This window comes from Asterias amurensis, chromosome 17 (genome assembly GCF_032118995.1).
Source record: "Asterias amurensis chromosome 17, ASM3211899v1".
In the NCBI taxonomy this organism is placed as follows: Eukaryota; Metazoa; Echinodermata; class Asteroidea; order Forcipulatida; family Asteriidae; genus Asterias; species Asterias amurensis.
In genome coordinates, this window is record NC_092664.1 from 12,386,888 (window position 1) to 12,407,277 (window position 20,390).

The following is a 20,390-nucleotide window of genomic DNA, read 5'->3' on the forward strand; positions in this document are numbered from 1 at the left end:
ATGAGTGTCGAGACTTGGGTTCAATGAGGAGAAGCATGGAACTTGATCGAAGATTCCTTGATGGAGTGTAAACTTGAAGCAGTTCAGAAATATATTGGGGAGCCTTGCCATTAAGAGCATGTGGACAATGAGCATCAGCTTGAAGATGATTCGTTGAGAGATAGGGAGCCAGTGTAAATGTTTAAGAATGGGGGTGATAGAACAGGATTGTGTATGGTTGTGTAGTTTCCCAATGACTTGTGTATGGTTGTGTAGTTTCCCATTGACTTGTGTATGGTTGTGTAGTTTCCCATTGACTTGTGTATGGTTGTGTAGTTTCCCAGTGACTTGGTATGGTAGTGTAGTTTCCCATTGACATGTGTATGGTTGTATTAAGTGTCCTACTGACTTGTGTATGGTTGTGTAGTTTCCCATTGACTTGTGTATGGTTGTGTAGTTTCCCATTGACTTGTGTATGGTTGTGTAGTTTCCCATTGACTTGTGTATGGTTGTGTCAATTCCCATTGGCCTGTGTATGGTTGTGTAGTTTCCCATTGACATGTGTATGGTTATATTAAGTGTCCTACTGACTTGTGTATGGTTGTGTAGTTTCCCATTGACTTTTGTATGGTTGTATAGTTTCCCATTGACTTGTGTATGGTTGTGTAGTTTCCCATTGACTTGTGTATGGTTGTATTAAGTGTCCTACTGACTTAGTGAATGGTTGTGCAGTTTCCCAATGACTTGTGTATGGTTGTGTAGTTTCGCAATGACTTGTGCATGGTTGATAGTGTACCATTGACTTGTGCATGGTTGTGTAGTTTCCCATTGACATGTGTATGGTTGTGTAGTTTCCCATTGACTTGTGTATGGTTGTGTCAATTCCCATTGACTTGTGTATGGTTGTGAAGTGTCCATTGACTTGTGTATGGTTGTGTAGTTTCCCATTGACATGCGTATGGTTGTAATAAGTGTACCATTGACTTGTGTATGATTGTGTAGTTTATCATTGACATGTGTATGGTTGGAAGTTTCCCATTGACTTGTGTATGGTTGTGTCAATTCCCAGTGACTTGTGCATGGTTTGAAGTGTCCATTGACTTGTGTATGGTTGTGTAGTTTCCCATTGACTTGTGTATGGTTGTGTAGTTTCCCATTGACTTGTGTATGGTTGTGTAGTTTCCCATGACATGTGTATAGTTGTGTAGTTTCCCATTGACATGTGTATGGTTGTATTAAGTGTCCTACTGACTTGTGTATGGTTGTGTAGTTTCCCATTGACTTGTGTATGGTTGTGTAGCTTCCCATTGACTTGTGTATGGTTGTGTAGTTTCCCATTGACTTGTGTATGGTTGTGTAGTTTCCCATGACATGTGTATAGTTGTGTAGTTTCCCATTGACATGTGTATGGTTGTATTAAGTGTCCTACTGACTTGTGTATGGTTGTGTAGTTTCCCATTGACTTGTGTTTGGTTGTGTGGTTTCCCTCATGACTAGTGTATGGTTGTTTAGTTTCCCATTGACTCGTGTATGGTTGTGTAGTTTCCAATTGACTTGTGTACGGTTGTGTAGTGTACCATTGACTTGTGCATGGTTGTGTAGTTTCCCATTGACATGTGTATGGTTGTATTAAGTGTCCTACTGACTTGTGTATGGTTGTGTAGTTTCCCACTGACTTGTGTATGGTTGTGTAGTGTACCATTGACTTGTGCATGGTTGTGTAGTGTACCATTGACTTGTGCATGGTTGTGTACTTTCCCATTGACTTGTGTATGGATGTGTAGTTTCCCAATGGCTTGTGTATGGTTGTGTAGTTTCCCATTGACATGTGTATGGTTGTGTAGTTTCCCATTGACATGTGTATGGTTGTATTAAGTGTCCTACTGACTTGTAAAGGTTGTTTAGTTTCCCATTGACATGTGCATGGCTGTGTAGTGTACCATTGACTTGTGCATGATTGTGTACTTTCCCATTGACTTGTGTATGGTTGTGTAGTTTCCCATTGGCTTGTGTATGGTTGTGTAGTTTCCCATTGACATGTGTATGGTTGTGTAGTTTCCCTTTGACATGTGTATGGTCGTATTAACTGTCCTACTGACTTGTGCATGGTTGTGTAGTTTCCCATTGACTTGTGTATGGTTGTGTAGTTTTCCATTGACTTGTGTATGGTTGTGTAGTTTCCCATTGGCTTGTGTATGGTTGTGTAGTTTCCCAATGACTTGTGTATGGTTGTGTAGTTTCCCATTGACTTGTGTATGGTTGTGTAGTTTCCAATTGACTTGTGTATGGTTGTGTAGTTTCCCATTGACTTGTGTATGGTTGTGTAGTTTCCTATTGACTTGTGTATGGTTGTGTAGTTTCCCATGACAAGTGTATAGTTGTGTAGTTTCCCATTGACATGTGTATGGTTGTATTAAGTGTCCTACTGAGTTGTGTATGATTGTGTAGTTTCCCACTGACTTGTGTATGGTTGTGTAGTGTACCATTGACTTGTGTATGGTTGTGTAGTTTCCCATTGACTTGTGTATGGTTGTGTAGTTTCCCATGACATGTGTATAGTTGTGTAGTTTCCCATTGACATGTGTATGGTTGTATTAAGTGTCCTACTGACTTGTGTATGGTTGTGTAGTTTCCCATTGACTTGTGTATGGTTGTGTAGCTTCCCATTGACTTGTGTATGGTTGTGTAGTTTCCCATTGACTTGTGTGTGGTTGTGTAGTTTCCCATGACATGTGTATAGTTGTGTAGTTTCCCATTGACATGTGTATGGTTGTATTAAGTGTCCTACTGACTTGTGTATGGTTGTGTAGTTTCCCATTGACATGCGTATGGTTGTAATAAGTGTACCATTGACTTGTGTATGATTGTGTAGTTTCCCATGGACATGTGTATGGTTGTGTAGTTTCCCATTGACTTGTGTATGGTTGTGTCAATTCCCAGTGACTTGTGCATGGTTTGAAGTGTCCATTGACTTGTGTTTGGTTGTGTAGTTTCCCATTGACATGTGTATGGTGGTATTAAGTGTCCCATTGACTTGTGTATGATTGTGTAGTTTCCCGTTGACATGTGTATGGTTGTGTAGTTTCCCATTGACTTGTGTATAAAATAATAATAATAATAATAATATTAATGATAATAATAATAATAAGACTTGTAATGCGCACATATCCACCCTGCTGGGTGTTCAAGGCGCGATAAAACCAAAAACTAAACATAAACAAAACACAACACAAAGAAAAACAGACACGACAAAATTAGTCATTGAAAACCTGTGGCATGAGATAAGTTTTGAGAAGAGACTTGAATTTTGCGGTACACACACAAGATAGAAGATTAAGTGGTAGAGAGTTCCAGATGCGTGGCGCGGCTGAAGAAAATGACCCGTCACGCCATGAGTGTCGAGACTTGGGTTCAATGAGGAGAAGCATGGAACTTGATCGAAGATTCCTTGATGGAGTGTAAACTTGAAGCAGTTCAGAAATATATTGGGGAGCCTTGCCATTAAGAGCATGTGGACAATGAGCATCAGCTTGAAGATGATTCGTTGAGAGATAGGGAGCCAGTGTAAATGTTTCAGAATGGGGGTGATAGAACAGGATTGTGTATGGTTGTGTAGTTTCCCAATGACTTGTGTATGGTTGTGTAGTTTCCCATTGACTTGTGTATGGTTGTGTAGTTTCCCATTGACTTGTGTATGGTTGTGTAGTTTCCCAGTGACTTGGTATGGTAGTGTAGTTTCCCATTGACATGTGTATGGTTGTATTAAGTGTCCTACTGACTTGTGTATGGTTGTGTAGTTTCCCATTGACTTGTGTATGGTTGTGTAGTTTCCCATTGACTTGTGTATGGTTGTGTAGTTTCCCATTGACTTGTGTATGGTTGTGTAGTTTCCCATTGGCCTGTGTATGGTTGTGTAGTTTCCCATTGACATGTGTATGGTTATATTAAGTGTCCTACTGACTTGTGTATGGTTGTGTAGTTTCCCATTGACTTTTGTATGGTTGTATAGTTTCCCATTGACTTGTGTATGGTTGTGTAGTTTCCCATTGACTTGTGTATGGTTGTATTAAGTGTCCTACTGACTTAGTAAATGGTTGTGCAGTTTCCCAATGACTTGTGTATGGTTGTGTAGTTTCGCAATGACTTGTGCATGGTTGATAGTGTACCATTGACTTGTGCATGGTTGTGTACTTTCCCATTGACTTGTGTATGGTTGTGTAGTTTCCCATTGGCTTGTGTATGGTTGTGTAGTTTCCCATTGACTTGGTATGGTTGTGTAGTTTCCCATTGACATGTGTATGGTTGTATTAAGTGTCCTACTGACTTGTGTATGGTTGTGTAGTTTCCCATTGACTTGTGTATGGTTGTGTAATTTCCCATTGACTTGTGTATTGTTGTGTAGTTTCCCATTGACTTGTGTATGGTTGTGTAGTTTCCCATTGACATGTGTATGGTTGTGTAGTTTCCCATTGACTGGTGCATGGTTGTGTAGTTTCCCATTGACATGTGTATGGTTGTGTAGTTTCCCATTGACTTGTGTATGGTTGTGTCAATTCCCATTGACTTGTGTATGGTTGTGAAGTGTCCATTGACTTGTGTATGGTTGTGTAGTTTCCCATTGACATGCGTATGGTTGTAATAAGTGTACCATTGACTTGTGTATGATTGTGTAGTTTATCATTGACATGTGTATGGTTGGAAGTTTCCCATTGACTTGTGTATGGTTGTGTCAATTCCCAGTGACTTGTGCATGGTTTGAAGTGTCCATTGACTTGTGTATGGTTGTGCAGTTTCCCATTGACTTGTGTATGGTTGTGTAGTTTCCCATTGACTTGTGTATGGTTGTGTAGTTTCCCATGACATGTGTATAGTTGTGTAGTTTCCCATTGACATGTGTATGGTTGTATTAAGTGTCCTACTGACTTGTGTATGGTTGTGTAGTTTCCCATTGACTTGTGTATGGTTGTGTAGCTTCCCATTGACTTGTGTATGGTTGTGTAGTTTCCCATTGACTTGTGTATGGTTGTGTAGTTTCCCATGACATGTGTATAGTTGTGTAGTTTCCCATTGACATGTGTATGGTTGTATTAAGTGTCCTACTGACTTGTGTATGGTTGTGTAGTTTCCCATTGACTTGTGTTTGGTTGTGTGGTTTCCCTCATGACTAGTGTATGGTTGTTTAGTTTCCCATTGACTCGTGTATGGTTGTGTAGTTTCCAATTGACTTGTGTACGGTTGTGTAGTGTACCATTGACTTGTGCATGGTTGTGTAGTGTACCATTGACTTGTGTATGGTTGTGTAGTTTCCCATTGACAAGTGTATGGTTGTATTAAGTGTCCTACTGACTTGTGTATGGTTGTGTAGTTTCCCACTGACTTGTGTATGGTTGTGTAGTGTACCATTGACTTGTGCATGGTTGTGTAGTGTACCATTGACTTGTGCATGGTTGTGTACTTTCCCATTGACTTGTGTATGGATGTGTAGTTTCCCAATGGCTTGTGTATGGTTGTGTAGTTTCCCATTGACATGTGTATGGTTGTGTAGTTTCCCATTGACATGTGTATGGTTGTATTAAGTGTCCTACTGACTTGTAAAGGTTGTTTAGTTTCCCATTGACATGTGCATGGCTGTGTAGTGTACCATTGACTTGTGCATGATTGTGTACTTTCCCATTGACTTGTGTATGGTTGTGTAGTTTCCCATTGGCTTGTGTATGGTTGTGTAGTTTCCCATTGACATGTGTATGGTTGTGTAGTTTCCCTTTGACATGTGTATGGTCGTATTAACTGTCCTACTGACTTGTGCATGGTTGTGTAATTTCCCATTGACTTGTGTATGGTTGTGTAGTTTTCCATTGACTTGTGTATGGTTGTGTAGTTTCCCATTGGCTTGTGTATGGTTGTGTAGTTTCCCAATGACTTGTGTATGGTTGTGTAGTTTCCCATTGACTTGTGTATGGTTGTGTAGTTTCCAATTGACTTGTGTATGGTTATGTAGTTTCCCATTGACTTGTGTATGGTTGTGTAGTTTCCTATTGACTTGTGTATGGTTGTGTAGTTTCCCCATGACATGTGTATAGTTGTGTAGTTTCCCATTGACATGTGTATGGTTGTATTAAGTGTCCTACTGAGTTGTGTATGGTTGTGTAGTTTCCCACTGACTTGTGTATGGTTGTGTAGTGTACCATTGACTTGTGTATGGTTGTGTAGTTTCCCATTGACTTGTGTATGGTTGTGTAGTTTCCCATGACATGTGTATAGTTGTGTAGTTTCCCATTGACATGTGTATGGTTGTATTAAGTGTCCTACTGACTTGTGTATGGTTGTGTAGTTTCCCATTGACTTGTGTATGGTTGTGTAGCTTCCCATTGACTTGTGTATGGTTGTGTAGTTTCCCATTGACTTGTGTGTGGTTGTGTAGTTTCCCATGACATGTGTATAGTTGTGTAGTTTCCCATTGACATGTGTATGGTTGTATTAAGTGTCCTACTGACTTGTGTATGGTTGTGTAGTTTCCCATTGACATGCGTATGGTTGTAATAAGTGTACTATTGACTTGTGTATGATTGTGTAGTTTCCCATGGACATGTGTATGGTTGTGTAGTTTCCCATTGACTTGTGTATGGTTGTGTCAATTCCCAGTGACTTGTGCATGGTTTGAAGTGTCCATTGACTTGTGTTTGGTTGTGTAGTTTCCCATTGACATGTGTATGGTTGTATTAAGTGTCCCATTGACTTGTGTATGATTGTGTAGTTTCCCGTTGACTTGTGTATAAAATAATAATAATAATATTAATGATAATAATAATAATAAGACTTGTAATGCGCACATATCCACCCTGCTGGGTGTTCAAGGCGCGATAAAACCAAAAACTAAACATAAACAAAACACAACACAAAGAAAAACAGACACAACAAAATTAGTCATTGAAAACCTGTGGCAAGAGATAAGTTTTGAGAAGAGACTTGAATTTTGCGGTACACACACAAGATAGAAGATTAAGTGGTAGAGAGTTCCAGATGCGTGGCGCGGCTGAAGAAAATGACCCGTCACGCCATGAGTGTCGAGACTTGGGTTCAATGAGGAGAAGCATGGAACTTGATCGAAGATTCCTTGATGGAGTGTAAACTTGAAGCAGTTCAGAAATATATTGGGGAGCCTTGCCATTAAGAGCATGTGGACAATGAGCATCAGCTTGAAGATGATTCGTTGAGAGATAGGGAGCCAGTGTAAATGTTTCAGAATGGGGGTGATAGAACAGGATTGTGTATGGTTGTGTAGTTTCCCAATGACTTGTGTATGGTTGTGTAGTTTCCCATTGACTTGTGTATGGTTGTGTAGTTTCCCATTGGTTTGTGTATGGTTGTGTAGTTTCCCAGTGACTTGGTATGGTAGTGTAGTTTCCCATTGACATGTGTATGGTTGTATTAAGTGTTCTACTGACTTGTGTATGGTTGTGTAGTTTCCCATTGACTTGTGTATGGTTGTGTAGTTTCCCATTGACTTGTGTATGGTTGTGTAGTTTCCCATTCACTTGTGTATGGTTGTGTAGTTTCCCATTGGCCTGTGTATGGTTGTTTAGTTTCCCATTGACATGTGTATGGTTGTATTAAGTGTCCTACTGACTTGTGTATGGTTGTGTAGTTTCCCATTGACTTTTGTATGGTTGTATAGTTTCCCATTGACTTGTGTATGGTTGTGTAGTTTCCCATTGACTTGTGTATGGTTGTATTAAGTGTCCTACTGACTTAGTGAATGGTTGTACAGTTTCCCAATGACTTGTGTATGGTTGTGTAGTTTCCCAATGACTTGTGCATGGTTGATAGTGTACCATTGACTTGTGCATGGTTGTGTACTTTCCCATTGACTTGTGTATGGTTGTGTAGTTTCCCATTGGCTTGTGTATGGTTGTGTAGTTTCCCATTGACTTGGTATGGTTGTGTAGTTTCCCATTGACATGTGTATGGTTGTATTAAGTGTCCTACTGACTTGTGTATGGTTGTGTAGTTTCCCATTGACTTGTGTATGGTTGTGTAGTTTCCCATTGACTTGTGTATTGTTGTGTAGTTTCCCATTGACTTGTGTATGGTTGTGTAGTTTCCCATTGACATGTGTATGGTTGTGTAGTTTCCCATTGACTGGTGCATGGTAGTGTAGTTTCCCATTGACATGTGTATTGTTGTGTAGTTTCCCATTGACTTGTGTATGGTTGTGTCAATTCCCATTGACTTGTGTATGGTTGTGAAGTGTCCATTGACTTGTGTATGGTTGTGTAGTTTCCCATTGACATGCGTATGGTTGTAATAAGTGTACCATTGACTTGTGTATGATTGTGTAGTTTCCCATTGACATGTGTATGGTTGGTAGTTTCCCAGTGACTTGTGCATGGTTTGAAGTGTCCATTGACTTGTGTATGGTTGTGTAGTTTTCCATTGACTTGTGTATGGTTGTGTAGTTTCCCATTGACTTGTGTATGGTTGTGTTGTTTCCCATGACATGTGTATAGTTGTGTAGTTTCCCATTGACATGTGTATGGTTGTATTAAGTGTCCTACTGACTTGTGTATGGTTGTGTAGTTTCCCATTGACTTGTGTATGGTTGTGTAGCTTCCCATTGACTTGTGTATGGTTGTGTAGTTTCCCATTGACTTGTGTATGGTTGTGTAGTTTCCCATGACATGTGTATAGTTGTGTAGTTTCCCATTGACATGTGTATGAATGTATTAAGTGTCCTACTGACTTGTGTATGGTTGTGTAGTTTCCGATTGACTTGTGTTTGGTTGTGTGGTTTCCCTCATGACTAGTGTATGGTTGTTTAGTTTCCCATTGACTCGTGTATGGTTGTGTAGTTTCCAATTGACTTGTGTACGGTTGTGTAGTGTACCATTGACTTGTGCATGGTTGTGTAGTGTACCATTGACTTGTGTATGGTTGTGTAGTTTCCCATTGACATGTGTATGGTTGTATTAAGTGTCCTACTGACTTGTGTATGGTTGTGTAGTTTCCCACTGACTTGTGTATGGTTGTGTAGTGTACCATTGACTTGTGCATGGTTGTGTAGTGTACCATTGACTTGTGCATGGTTGTGTACTTTCCCATTGACTTGTGTATGGATGTGTAGTTTCCCAATGGCTTGTGTATGGTTGTGTAGTTTCCCATTGACATGTGTATGGTTGTGTAGTTTCCCATTGACATGTGTATGGTTGTATTAAGTGTCCGACTGACTTGTGTAGGTTGTTTAGTTTCCCATTGACATGTGCATGGCTGTGTAGTGTACCATTGACTTGTGCATGGTTGTGTACTTTCCCATTGACTTGTGTATGGTTGTGTAGTTTCCCATTGGCTTGTGTATGGTTGTGTAGTTTCCCATTGACATGTGTATGGTTGTGTAGTTTCCCTTTGACATGTGTATGGTCGTATTAACTGTCCTACTGACTTGTGCATGGTTGTGTAGTTTCCCATTGACTTGTGTATGGTTGTGTAGTTTCCCATTGACTTGTGTATGGTTGTGTAGTTTCCCATTGGCTTGTGTATGGTTGTGTAGTTTCCCAATGACTTGTGTATGGTTGTGTAGTTTCCCATTGACTTGTGTATGGTTGTGTAGTTTCCAATTGACTTGTGTACGGTTGTGTAGTGTACCATTCACTTGTGCATGGTTGTGTAGTGTACCATTGACTTGTGTATGGTTGTGTAGTTTCCCATTGACTTGTGTATGGTTGTATAGTTTCCCATTGACTTGTGTATGGTTGTGTAGTTTTCCATTGACTTGTGTATGGTTGTGTAGTTTCCTATTGACTTGTGTATGGTTGTGTAGTTTCCTATGACATGTGTATAGTTGTGTAGTTTCCCATTGACATGTGTATGGTTGTATTAAGTGTCCTACTGACTTGTGTATGGTTGTGTAGTTTCCCACTGACTTGTGTATGGTTGTGTAGTGTACCATTGACTTGTGCATGGTTGTGTAGTGTACCAATGACTTGTGTATGGTTGTGTAGTTTCCCATTGACTTTTGTATGGTTGTGTAGTTTCCCATTGACTTGTGTATGGTTGTGTAGTTTCCCATTGACTTGTGTATGGTTGTGTAGTTTCCCATGACATGTGTATAGTTGTGTACTTTCCCATTGACATGCGTATGTTGTATTAAGTGTCCTACTGACTTGTGTATGGTTGTGTAGTTTCCCATTGACTTGTGTTTGGTTGTGTAGTTTCCCATTGACTTTTGTATGGTTGTGTAGTTTCCAATTGACTTGTGTACGGTTGTGTAGTGTACCATTGACTTGTGCATGGTTGTTTAGTGTACCATTGACTTGTGTATGGTTGTGTAGTTACCCATTGACTTGTGTATGGTTGTATAGTTTCCCATTGACTTGTGCACGGTTGTGTAGTTTCCCATTGACATGTGTATGGTTGTATTAAGTGTCCTACTGACTTGTGTATGGTTGTGTAGTTTCCCACTGACTTGTGAATGGTTGTGTAGTGTACCATTGACTTGTGCATGGTTGTGTAGTGTACCATTGACTTGTGCATCAATTCAATTCAATTCAATTTTTGTTTGTCCCACCATGTAGGAAACTCTGTTTGAATACATGCAATACAGAAAGAAAAAAAAATAACACACAATCATATATAAACTACTGGAAATATTAATTAATCAGAAAACTACATTACTAATAAACCACAATTTAATTATACTGAAAACTACATCTAAGCAGAAAGTAAACAAAGTAGTTAAACACGGTTGAGGAGACGGACGGAATATGGGATGAAGGAGTTTAGGTACCTGTTTGTTTTGCACCTAAGTGACTGCCATCTCCTACCACTTCTAAGTTTGATGAAGAATTTGTTTAATGGATGGTTGGTGTTACATACAACTGCCTCTGCTTTAGATAGAACCTTATCTTTGTAAGTTTCATCAAGATCGATGTCTATCCCTAGGATTTTTGATGCTTGTTTCACAACCCGTTTCATTTTACCAGTATCTTGTTTTCTTGCTCCATTGTACCAAACCACACAATCATGAGTAATAGCACTTTCAATAACAGATGAGTAAAACAGAATCATAATTTCCTTGTCTACATGAAAATAATTCAATTTACGCAAAAAATACATTAACCGACAGCCCTTTGTGATGAGCGCTGAGCAATGGTTACTCCAATTCAATTGATTGTCGATTATTGTACCCAGGTATTTGTAGTTTTGCACAATGTCAATATCCTGTCCAATGAGGCTGATACTATTTGCTGAAGGTTCACCTCTCTTAATATGCCTGAAATCAAACACAATCTCTTTTGTTTTTTGAGGATTCAGAATGAGATAGTTATCATTACACCACTGGCTAAAGTTCTGTATCGCTTTCCTATATTTCCCCTCCTGCTGGTTGTTTATGAGTCCAAGAATAACTGTGTCATCGGCATATTTGAAAATGTTGTGTACTTTCCCATTGACATGTGTATGGTTGTGTAGTTTCCAATTGACATGTGTATGGTTGTATTAAGTGTCCTACTGACTTGTGTATGGTTGTTTAGTTTCCCATTGACTTGTGTATGGTTGTGTAGTTTCCCATTGGCTTGTGTATGGTTGTGTAGTTTCCCATTGACTTGTGTATGGTTGTGTAGTTTCCCATTGACATGTGTATGGTTGTATTAAGTGTCCTACTGACTTGTGTATGGTTGTTTGGTTTCCCACTGACTTGTGTATGGTTGTGTAGTTTCCCATTGACATGTGTATGGTTGTATTAAGTGTGCTACTGACTTGTGTATGGTTGTTTAGTTTCCCATTGACTTGTGTATGGTTGTGTAGTTTCCATTGACTTGTGTATGGTTGTGTAGTTTCCCATTGACTCGTGTATGGTTGTGAAGTGTCCATTGACTTGTGTATGGTTGTGTACTTTCCCATTGACATGCGTATGTTGTATTAAGTGTCCTACTGACTTGTGTATGGTTGTGTAGTTACCCATTGACTTGTGTATGGTTGTATAGTTTCCCATTGACTTGTGCACGGTTGTGTAGTTTCCCATTGACATGTGTATGGTTGTATTAAGTGTCCTACTGACTTGTGTATGGTTGTGTAGTTTCCCACTGACTTGTGAATGGTTGTGTAGTGTACCATTGACTTGTGCATGGTTGTGTAGTGTACCATTGACTTGTGCATCAATTCAATTCAATTCAATTTTTGTTTGTCCCACCATGTAGGAAACTCTGTTTGAATACATGCAATACAGAAAGAAAAAAAAATAACACACAATCATATATAAACTACTGGAAATATTAATTAATCAGAAAACTACATTACTAATAAACCACAATTTAATTATACTGAAAACTACATCTAAGCAGAAAGTAAACAAAGTAGTTAAACACGGTTGAGGAGACGGACGGAATATGGGATGAAGGAGTTTAGGTACCTGTTTGTTTTGCACCTAAGTGACTGCCATCTCCTACCACTTCTAAGTTTGATGAAGAATTTGTTTAATGGATGGTTGGTGTTACATACAACTGCCTCTGCTTTAGATAGAACCTTATCTTTGTAAGTTTCATCAAGATCGATGTCTATCCCTAGGATTTTTGATGCTTGTTTCACAACCCGTTTCATTTTACCAGTATCTTGTTTTCTTGCTCCATTGTACCAAACCACACAATCATGAGTAATAGCACTTTCAATAACAGATGAGTAAAACAGAATCATAATTTCCTTGTCTACATGAAAATAATTCAATTTACGCAAAAAATACATTAACCGACAGCCCTTTGTGATGAGCGCTGAGCAATGGTTACTCCAATTCAATTGATTGTCGATTATTGTACCCAGGTATTTGTAGTTTTGCACAATGTCAATATCCTGTCCAATGAGGCTGATACTATTTGCTGAAGGTTCACCTCTCTTAATATGCCTGAAATCAAACACAATCTCTTTTGTTTTTTGAGGATTCAGAATGAGATAGTTATCATTACACCACTGGCTAAAGTTCTGTATCGCTTTCCTATATTTCCCCTCCTGCTGGTTGTTTATGAGTCCAAGAATAACTGTGTCATCGGCATATTTGAAAATGTTGTGTACTTTCCCATTGACATGTGTATGGTTGTGTAGTTTCCAATTGACATGTGTATGGTTGTATTAAGTGTCCTACTGACTTGTGTATGGTTGTTTAGTTTCCCATTGACTTGTGTATGGTTGTGTAGTTTCCCATTGGCTTGTGTACGGTTGTGTAGTTTCCCATTGACTTGTGTATGGTTGTGTCAATTCCCATTGACTTGTGTATAGTTGTGAAGTGTCCATTGACTTGTGTATGGTTGTGTAGTTTCCCATTGACATGTGTATGGTTGTAATAAGTGTACCATTGACTTGTGTATGATCGTGTAGTTTCCCATTGACATGTGTATGGTTGGGTAGTTTCCCAGTGACTTGTGCATGGTTTGAAGTGTCCATTGACTTGTGTATGTTTGTGTACTTTCCCATTGACATGTGTATGGTTGTATTAAGTGTCCCATTGACTTGTGTATGATTGTGTAGTTTCCCATTGACATGTTCATGGTTGTGTAGTTTCCATTGACTTGTGTATAAAATAATAATAATAATAATATTAGTAATAATAATAATAAGACTTGTAATGCGCATATATCCACCCTGCTGGGTGTTCAAGGCGCAGTAAAACCAAAAACTAAACAAAAACAAAACACAACACAAAGAAAAACAGACACAACAAAATTAGTCATTGAAAACCTGTGACATAAGATAAGTTTTGAGAAGAGACTTGAATTTTGCGGTACACACACAAGATAGAAGATTAAGTGGAAGAGAGTTCCAGATGCGTGGCGCGGCTGAAGAAAATGACCCGTCACCCCATGAGTGTCGAGACTTGAGTTCAATGAGGAGAAGCATGGAACTTGATCAAAGATTCCTTGATGAAGTGTAAACTTGAAGCAGTTCAGAAATATAGTGGGGAGCCTTGCCATTTAGAGCATGTGGACAATGAGCATCAGCTTGAAGATGATTCGTTGAGAGATAGGGAGCCAGTGTAAATGTTTCAGAATGGGGGTGATAGAACAGGATTGTGTATGGTTGTGTAGTTTTCCATTGACTTGTGTATGGTTGTGTAGTTTCCCATTGACTTGTGTATGGTTGTGTAGTTTCCCATTGACTTGTGTATGGTTGTGTAGTTTCCCATGACATGTGTATAGTTGTGTAGTTTCCCATTGACATGTGTATGGTTGTATTAAGTGTCCTACTGACTTGTGTACGGTTGTGTAGTTTCCCATTTACTTGTGTATGGTTGTGTAGTTTCCAATTGACTTGTGTACGGTTGTGTAGTGTACCATTGACTTGTGTATGGTTGTATTAAGTGTGCTACTGACTTGTGTATGGTTGTTTAGTTTCCCATTGACTTGTGTATGGTTGTGTAGTTTCCATTGACTTGTGTATGGTTGTGTAGTTTCCCATTGACTCGTGTATGGTTGTGAAGTGTCCATTGACTTGTGTATGGTTGTGTAGTTTCCCATTGACTTGTGTATGGTTGTGTAGTATCCCATTGACATGTGTATGGTTGTGTAGTTTCCCATAGACTGGTGCATGGTTGTGTAGTTTCCCATTGACATGTGTATGGTTGTGTAGTTTCCCATTGACTTGTGTATGGTTGTGTCAATTCCCATTGACTTGTGTATAGTTGTGAAGTGTCCATTGACTTGTGTATGGTTGTGTAGTTTCCCATTGACATGTGTATGGTTGTAATAAGTGTACCATTGACTTGTGTATGATCGTGTAGTTTCCCATTGACATGTGTATGGTTGGGTAGTTTCCCAGTGACTTGTGCATGGTTTGAAGTGTCCATTGACTTGTGTATGTTTGTGTACTTTCCCATTGACATGTGTATGGTTGTATTAAGTGTCCCATTGACTTGTGTATGATTGTGTAGTTTCCCATTGACATGTTCATGGTTGTGTAGTTTCCACTGACTTGTGTATAAAATAATAATAATAATAATAATATTAATAATAATAATAATAAGACTTGTAATGCGCATATATCCACCCTGCTGGGTGTTCAAGGCGCAGTAAAACCAAAAACTAAACAAAAACAAAACACAACACAAAGAAAAACAGACACAACAAAATTAGTCATTGAAAACCTGTGACATAAGATAAGTTTTGAGAAGAGACTTGAATTTTGCGGTACACACACAAGATAGAAGATTAAGTGGAAGAGAGTTCCAGATGCGTGGCGCGGCTGAAGAAAATGACCCGTCACCCCATGAGTGTCGAGACTTGAGTTCAATGAGGAGAAGCATGGAACTTGATCAAAGATTCCTTGATGAAGTGTAAACTTGAAGCAGTTCAGAAATATAGTGGGGAGCCTTGCCATTTAGAGCATGTGGACAATGAGCATCAGCTTGAAGATGATTCGTTGAGAGATAGGGAGCCAGTGTAAATGTTTCAGAATGGGGGTGATAGAACAGGATTGTGTATGGTTGTGTAGTTTCCCATTGACTTGTGTATGGTTGTGTAGTTTCCCATTGACTTGTGTATGGTTGTGTAGTTTCCCATTGACTTGTGTATGGTTGTGTAGTTTCCCATGACATGTGTATAGTTGTGTAGTTTCCCATTGACATGTGTATGGTTGTATTAAGTGTCCTACTGACTTGTGTACGGTTGTGTAGTTTCCCTTTTACTTGTGTATGGTTGTGTAGTTTCCAATTGACTTGTGTACGGTTGTGTAGTGTACCATTGACTTGTGCATGGTTGTGTACTTTCCCATTGACTTGTGTATGGTTGTGTAGTTTCCCATTGGCTTGTGTATGGTTGTGTAGTTTCCCTTTGACTTGTGCATTGTTGTGTAGTGTACCATTGACTTGTGCATGGTTGTGTACTTTCCCATTGACTTGTGTATGGTTGTGTAGTTTCCCATTGACTTGTGTATGGTTGTATAGTTTCCAATTCACTGTGTATGGTTGTGTAGTTTCCCATTGACATGTGTATGGTTGTATTAAGTGTCCTACTGACTTGTGTATGGTTGTGTAGTTTCCCATTGACTTGTGTATGGTTGTGTAGTGTACCATTGACTTGTGCATGGTTGTGTAGTGTACCATTGACTTGTGCATGGTTGTGTACTTTCCCATTGACTTGTGTATGGTTGTGTAGTTTTCAGTGTATGGTTGTGTAGCATCAGCTTGAAGATGATTCGTTGAGAGATAGGGAGCCAGTGTAAATGTTTCAGAATGGGGGTGATAGAACAGGATTGTGCATGGTTGTGTACTTTCCGATTGACTTGTGTATGGTTGTGTAGTTTCCCATTGGCTTGTGTATGGTTGTGTAGTTCCCCTTTGACTTGTGCATTGTTGTGTAGTTTACCATTGACTTGTGCATGGTTGTGTACTTTCCCATTGACTTGTGTATGGTTGTGTAGTTTTCCATTGGCTTGTATATGGTTGTGTAGTTTCCAATGGACTTGTGTATGGTTGTGTAGTGTACCATTGACTTCTGCATGGTTGTGTAGTTTCCCATTGACTTGTGCATGGTTGTGTAGTGTACCATTGACTTGTGTATGGTTGTGTTTGTGTATGGTTGTGTAGTTTCCCATTGACATGTGTATGGTTGTGTAGTTTCCCTTTGACATGTGTATGGTTGTATTAAGTGTCCTACTGACTTGTGTATGGTTGTGTAGTTTCCCATTGACATGTGTATGGTTGTATAGTTTCCCATTGACTTGTGTATGGTTGTGTAGTTTCCTACTGACTTGTGTATGGTTGTGTAGTTTCCCATTGACTTGTGTATGGTTGTGTAGTTTCCCATTGACTTGTGTATGGTTGTGTAGTTTCCCAGTTGACTTGTGTATGGTTGTGTAGTTTCCCATTGGCTTGTGCATGGTTGTGTAGTGTACCATTCACTTGTGTATGGTTGTGTAGTTTCCCATTGACTTGTGTATGGTTGTATAGTTTCCAATTCACTTGTGTATGGTTGTGTAGTTTCCCATTGACATGTGTATGGTTGTATTAAGTGTCCTACTGACTTGTGTATGGTTGTGTAGTTTCCCATTGACTTGTGCATGGCTGTGTAGTGTACCATTGACTTGTGCATGGTTGTGTACTTTCCCATTGACTTGTGTATGGTTGTGTAGTTTCCCATTGGCTTGTGTATGGTTGTGTAGTTTCCCATTGACATGTGTATGGTTGTGTAGTTTCCCTTTGACATGTGTATGGTCGTATTAACTGTCCTACTGACTTGTGCATGGTCGTGTAGTTTCCCATTGACTTGTGTATGGTTGTGTAGTTTCCAATTGACTTGTGTATGGTTGTGTAGTTTCCCATTGACTTGTGTATGCTTGTGTAGTTTCCCATTGGTATGTGTATGGTTGTTTAAATTAACGTCATGCATTGCCAAATCGCGCTCGTGTGAGCTTCGAAAAATCTCACGCATAGCTGGCCTCTGGACTTGGCATCTCTGCATATTATTATACCCTGATGACTACGTCCCAAATTAATTGCTCGTAATGTCGTCAAACGCACAATGAAATCCCTATCTGTCCCTCAGAAACTCAAAATTGAAAGTAAATTAGTTTAAAGATTACTTTAGATTGCAAACTTTGAACTATACGTTCTCTTGAGTAGAATAATTATTTAGACTTTTAAACCCACTGACAGACATAGATGAACAAACCTTCTTGCCGTCTTGGTGGCTCATCGTTCCTGATCCCAAACTCCTGGAGGGCACGTACGAGCCTCTCTGCCGTTGCGTACTCTCTGAAGTTCCGCTTCCAAAGCATCAGCATCTCGGTCTTCTGCCGGGAGAAATCACCGGGGTTTGACCGGACGATGTCGTCGACGTCTGCCTTGGATAGGCCGAGACGGACGGCGAGGAATTTCCACTCGTTCCGCTTGAGTTTTAGGGCTACTTTGTGAAAACATTCCGAAACATCATCCTCATCTGTAATGAGATAATGACAGGTTCATAAATTAAACAGATTGACTGAAACAAACCTGGGTGAGAAGAACGAAGTCATGTGAACGCGAAAACCAATTTTAATGCAAACGTTGCTAAAAAGGAACCCAAATGTTTGAATGAATTAGGGAAACATGCACAAATTTGATTGCATGTTAAAGTAAGTGTCTACCTTTGGTAATATCATCAAACTCCAGTATCTTCACTTGGTGTGTCCCATGCAGCATAAGATATCACAATCTTGAGTTAATATTGGTCAGGTTGCAAAAAAAGAAAGAAAAAATACCACCCTGTTGCATATAGAATTAAAGGCCTAATGCCCTGAAACTCTGGTTCAATCTTTGGGGTGAAAAAACTCATTCTCTTGATAAAACTAAGTTACTTCATAGAATGTTGTTTCTGACAAAGTTGTATGTTGTCAACAGCTCTCCATCGCTCTTTACCAGGTACGTTTTATTGTCATCCGTTTATGGTGTAATTACCACATTCTTTGAGCAACAAACGAAGCGGTTCTTTTTGTAAATTTTGTTGGTGGAATCGTAATCCTTAAATCACTGTCATAAAATGAGATAATTTCAGAAAATTATGACGTACCTTTAGCCCATTCGTTACTGCCGTCCATCTTGCAAAATCCAGCCGTGTTTGAAACCCTCAGACACGGTGAGCAAAGGGGCACGAATGACCGAAATACCGAAACACATGTTTGTTGATTTATGTTACCGTTTACCCATCTATGTCAATGTGTACCAATCCATTACCGGATGAGCGTTAGAAGTTAAATAAATATTGAAAACTGACAAGTTTTTCACGGTTAAACATAAACTTTAAACAGACTCGTATTCAATCCAACATCTTTTAGAAGTATGGAACGTGTGTATTATGTTTATGTTCCGGCACCCCTTTGTTCCTGTACCACATCGTGATCTACACATTAGGGGTGTCGGAGCACGGGAGTGTCGGAACATTGGTGAATGTTTAATTTGACGAAAAACTAGGCTGCCTGACCAATACACTTCCTGTCAACTAATCCACGCCCAATGGGTGTGTAATTCTCTTCCCATCTTAAGATTGGATTAACCTGTCTTCGAGTCACTTCTGTTAAAGAATGAGTTTGTATTTTAATCTAATAATACAAATTAAAAATAAAACAAATAGTATTGCTTTTATGTTACTGTTCCATTACGTTATTATTAGGGACTTTTCGTTTTCGACGACGGATGGTTCTGCGACGGCAAAGATGACATTTGGCGTCATCTGCGCATGCGTCGGCTTTGAGGACGGTCGTCCCTCAATTTCTACGACAGTACTTGGGATGAATCTTCGTTGTGCTAAAAACGACAACGTTTAGCTGAACAACCTTCGCAGAACCATCCGTCGCCGAAAACGAAAAGTCCCTAGTAACAGGTGGCCGACGAACTTATGCATAGACTTGTACCATAACAACTTGCTCACATTTATCCCTGCGTTTTAGACCACTACCCAAGATAGCGTAAATTACTTTGCATCTTTTCTAGCAAGCTCACTCCACGTTTTCTCTTCACCTTCCAATAAGAATAAATATATAGATAAATTTTTCGTTCGATTGGCCTTAGTAAGAGAATGGGTAGACAAACATGTGTTTTAGTGCATTGTCGCATAATTTAACCAGGGGTGAATTAGCCCCTTGTTCTTTCAGTTATGTGTTTGCCCCAGCTTTCTCCGCCCCGGGTAAAATGCCTATAGTTACGCCATACCAAGTCAGTTTACACTTGTTTTTCTAAAAAGATGGACAACAAGTTGGTCTATGATCTAACTGTTTGTACTCGATGTATCGATATATGTTTTCTGGTGGACTTATGACAGTAACAGTGCGAGTAAACAATAACTAAGTGTTTAAGTGCCTGTATCTCTCACGTACACTGCAAACAAAACGGAAAATTATTCCACTTATCGGCACATGGGTCGATTTAACAAAGAAAGAGCCATATTGATCTTAACTGTGCATCAATCATAATTGCTAAGCAAAATGTGATGTCACACTACAAATCACTGTGGCAAACAACTCATGAATCTTGATGCTTCGTTAAATCAACCCCAGAACACCCTTTTCCTTTGGCTTGGTCAGAAAAACAGTGTTCCCCGTTGGTGTAAGCTATACCGACATGCAAAAAATCTATGAATTTTTGACTCAATTGGTTGTTAAAGTTCAAGAGAAAAATGAAAGAAAAACAAAACCTGATTGTTGCAAAAATTGTGTGTGCGGTGCTTTCCGAATGCTTAAAAAGCTTGAATGAAGTATTTTAACTTTGAGCGAGAAATTACCCCTTCCTCAAAAACTTTACTTCACAGGAAGCCGTTTCTCACGATGTTTTTCAACTAGTGGTTTAATCCCAACGAAGCCTGGGTCTTGATAATTTTACCGAGACGAAGTAACATTGTTTTTGAGGAAGGGGTAATTTCTGACTGAAAGTATACCACCAACAGCTCCTCATTTATCGTTACCAA

The 20,390-nt window shown here is 39.4% G+C and overlaps 1 protein-coding gene across 1 annotated transcript in view; it reads right to left on the reverse strand.

The window, feature by feature from the left end:
• The window catches only part of LOC139950117 (uncharacterized), a 32,629-nt gene extending 14,101 nt beyond the window's left edge, over nt 1-18,528 (reverse strand). Inside the window, exons 1-2 of the mRNA XM_071948743.1 lie at nt 18,501-18,528; nt 17,625-17,891 (exon numbers count right to left, since the gene is read on the reverse strand). Of these exons, the coding sequence (XP_071804844.1) occupies nt 17,625-17,891; nt 18,501-18,528 (295 nt within the window). The remainder of the gene's footprint in view (nt 1-17,624; nt 17,892-18,500) is intronic.
• Nucleotides 18,529-20,390: the final 1,862 nt, after the last annotated feature.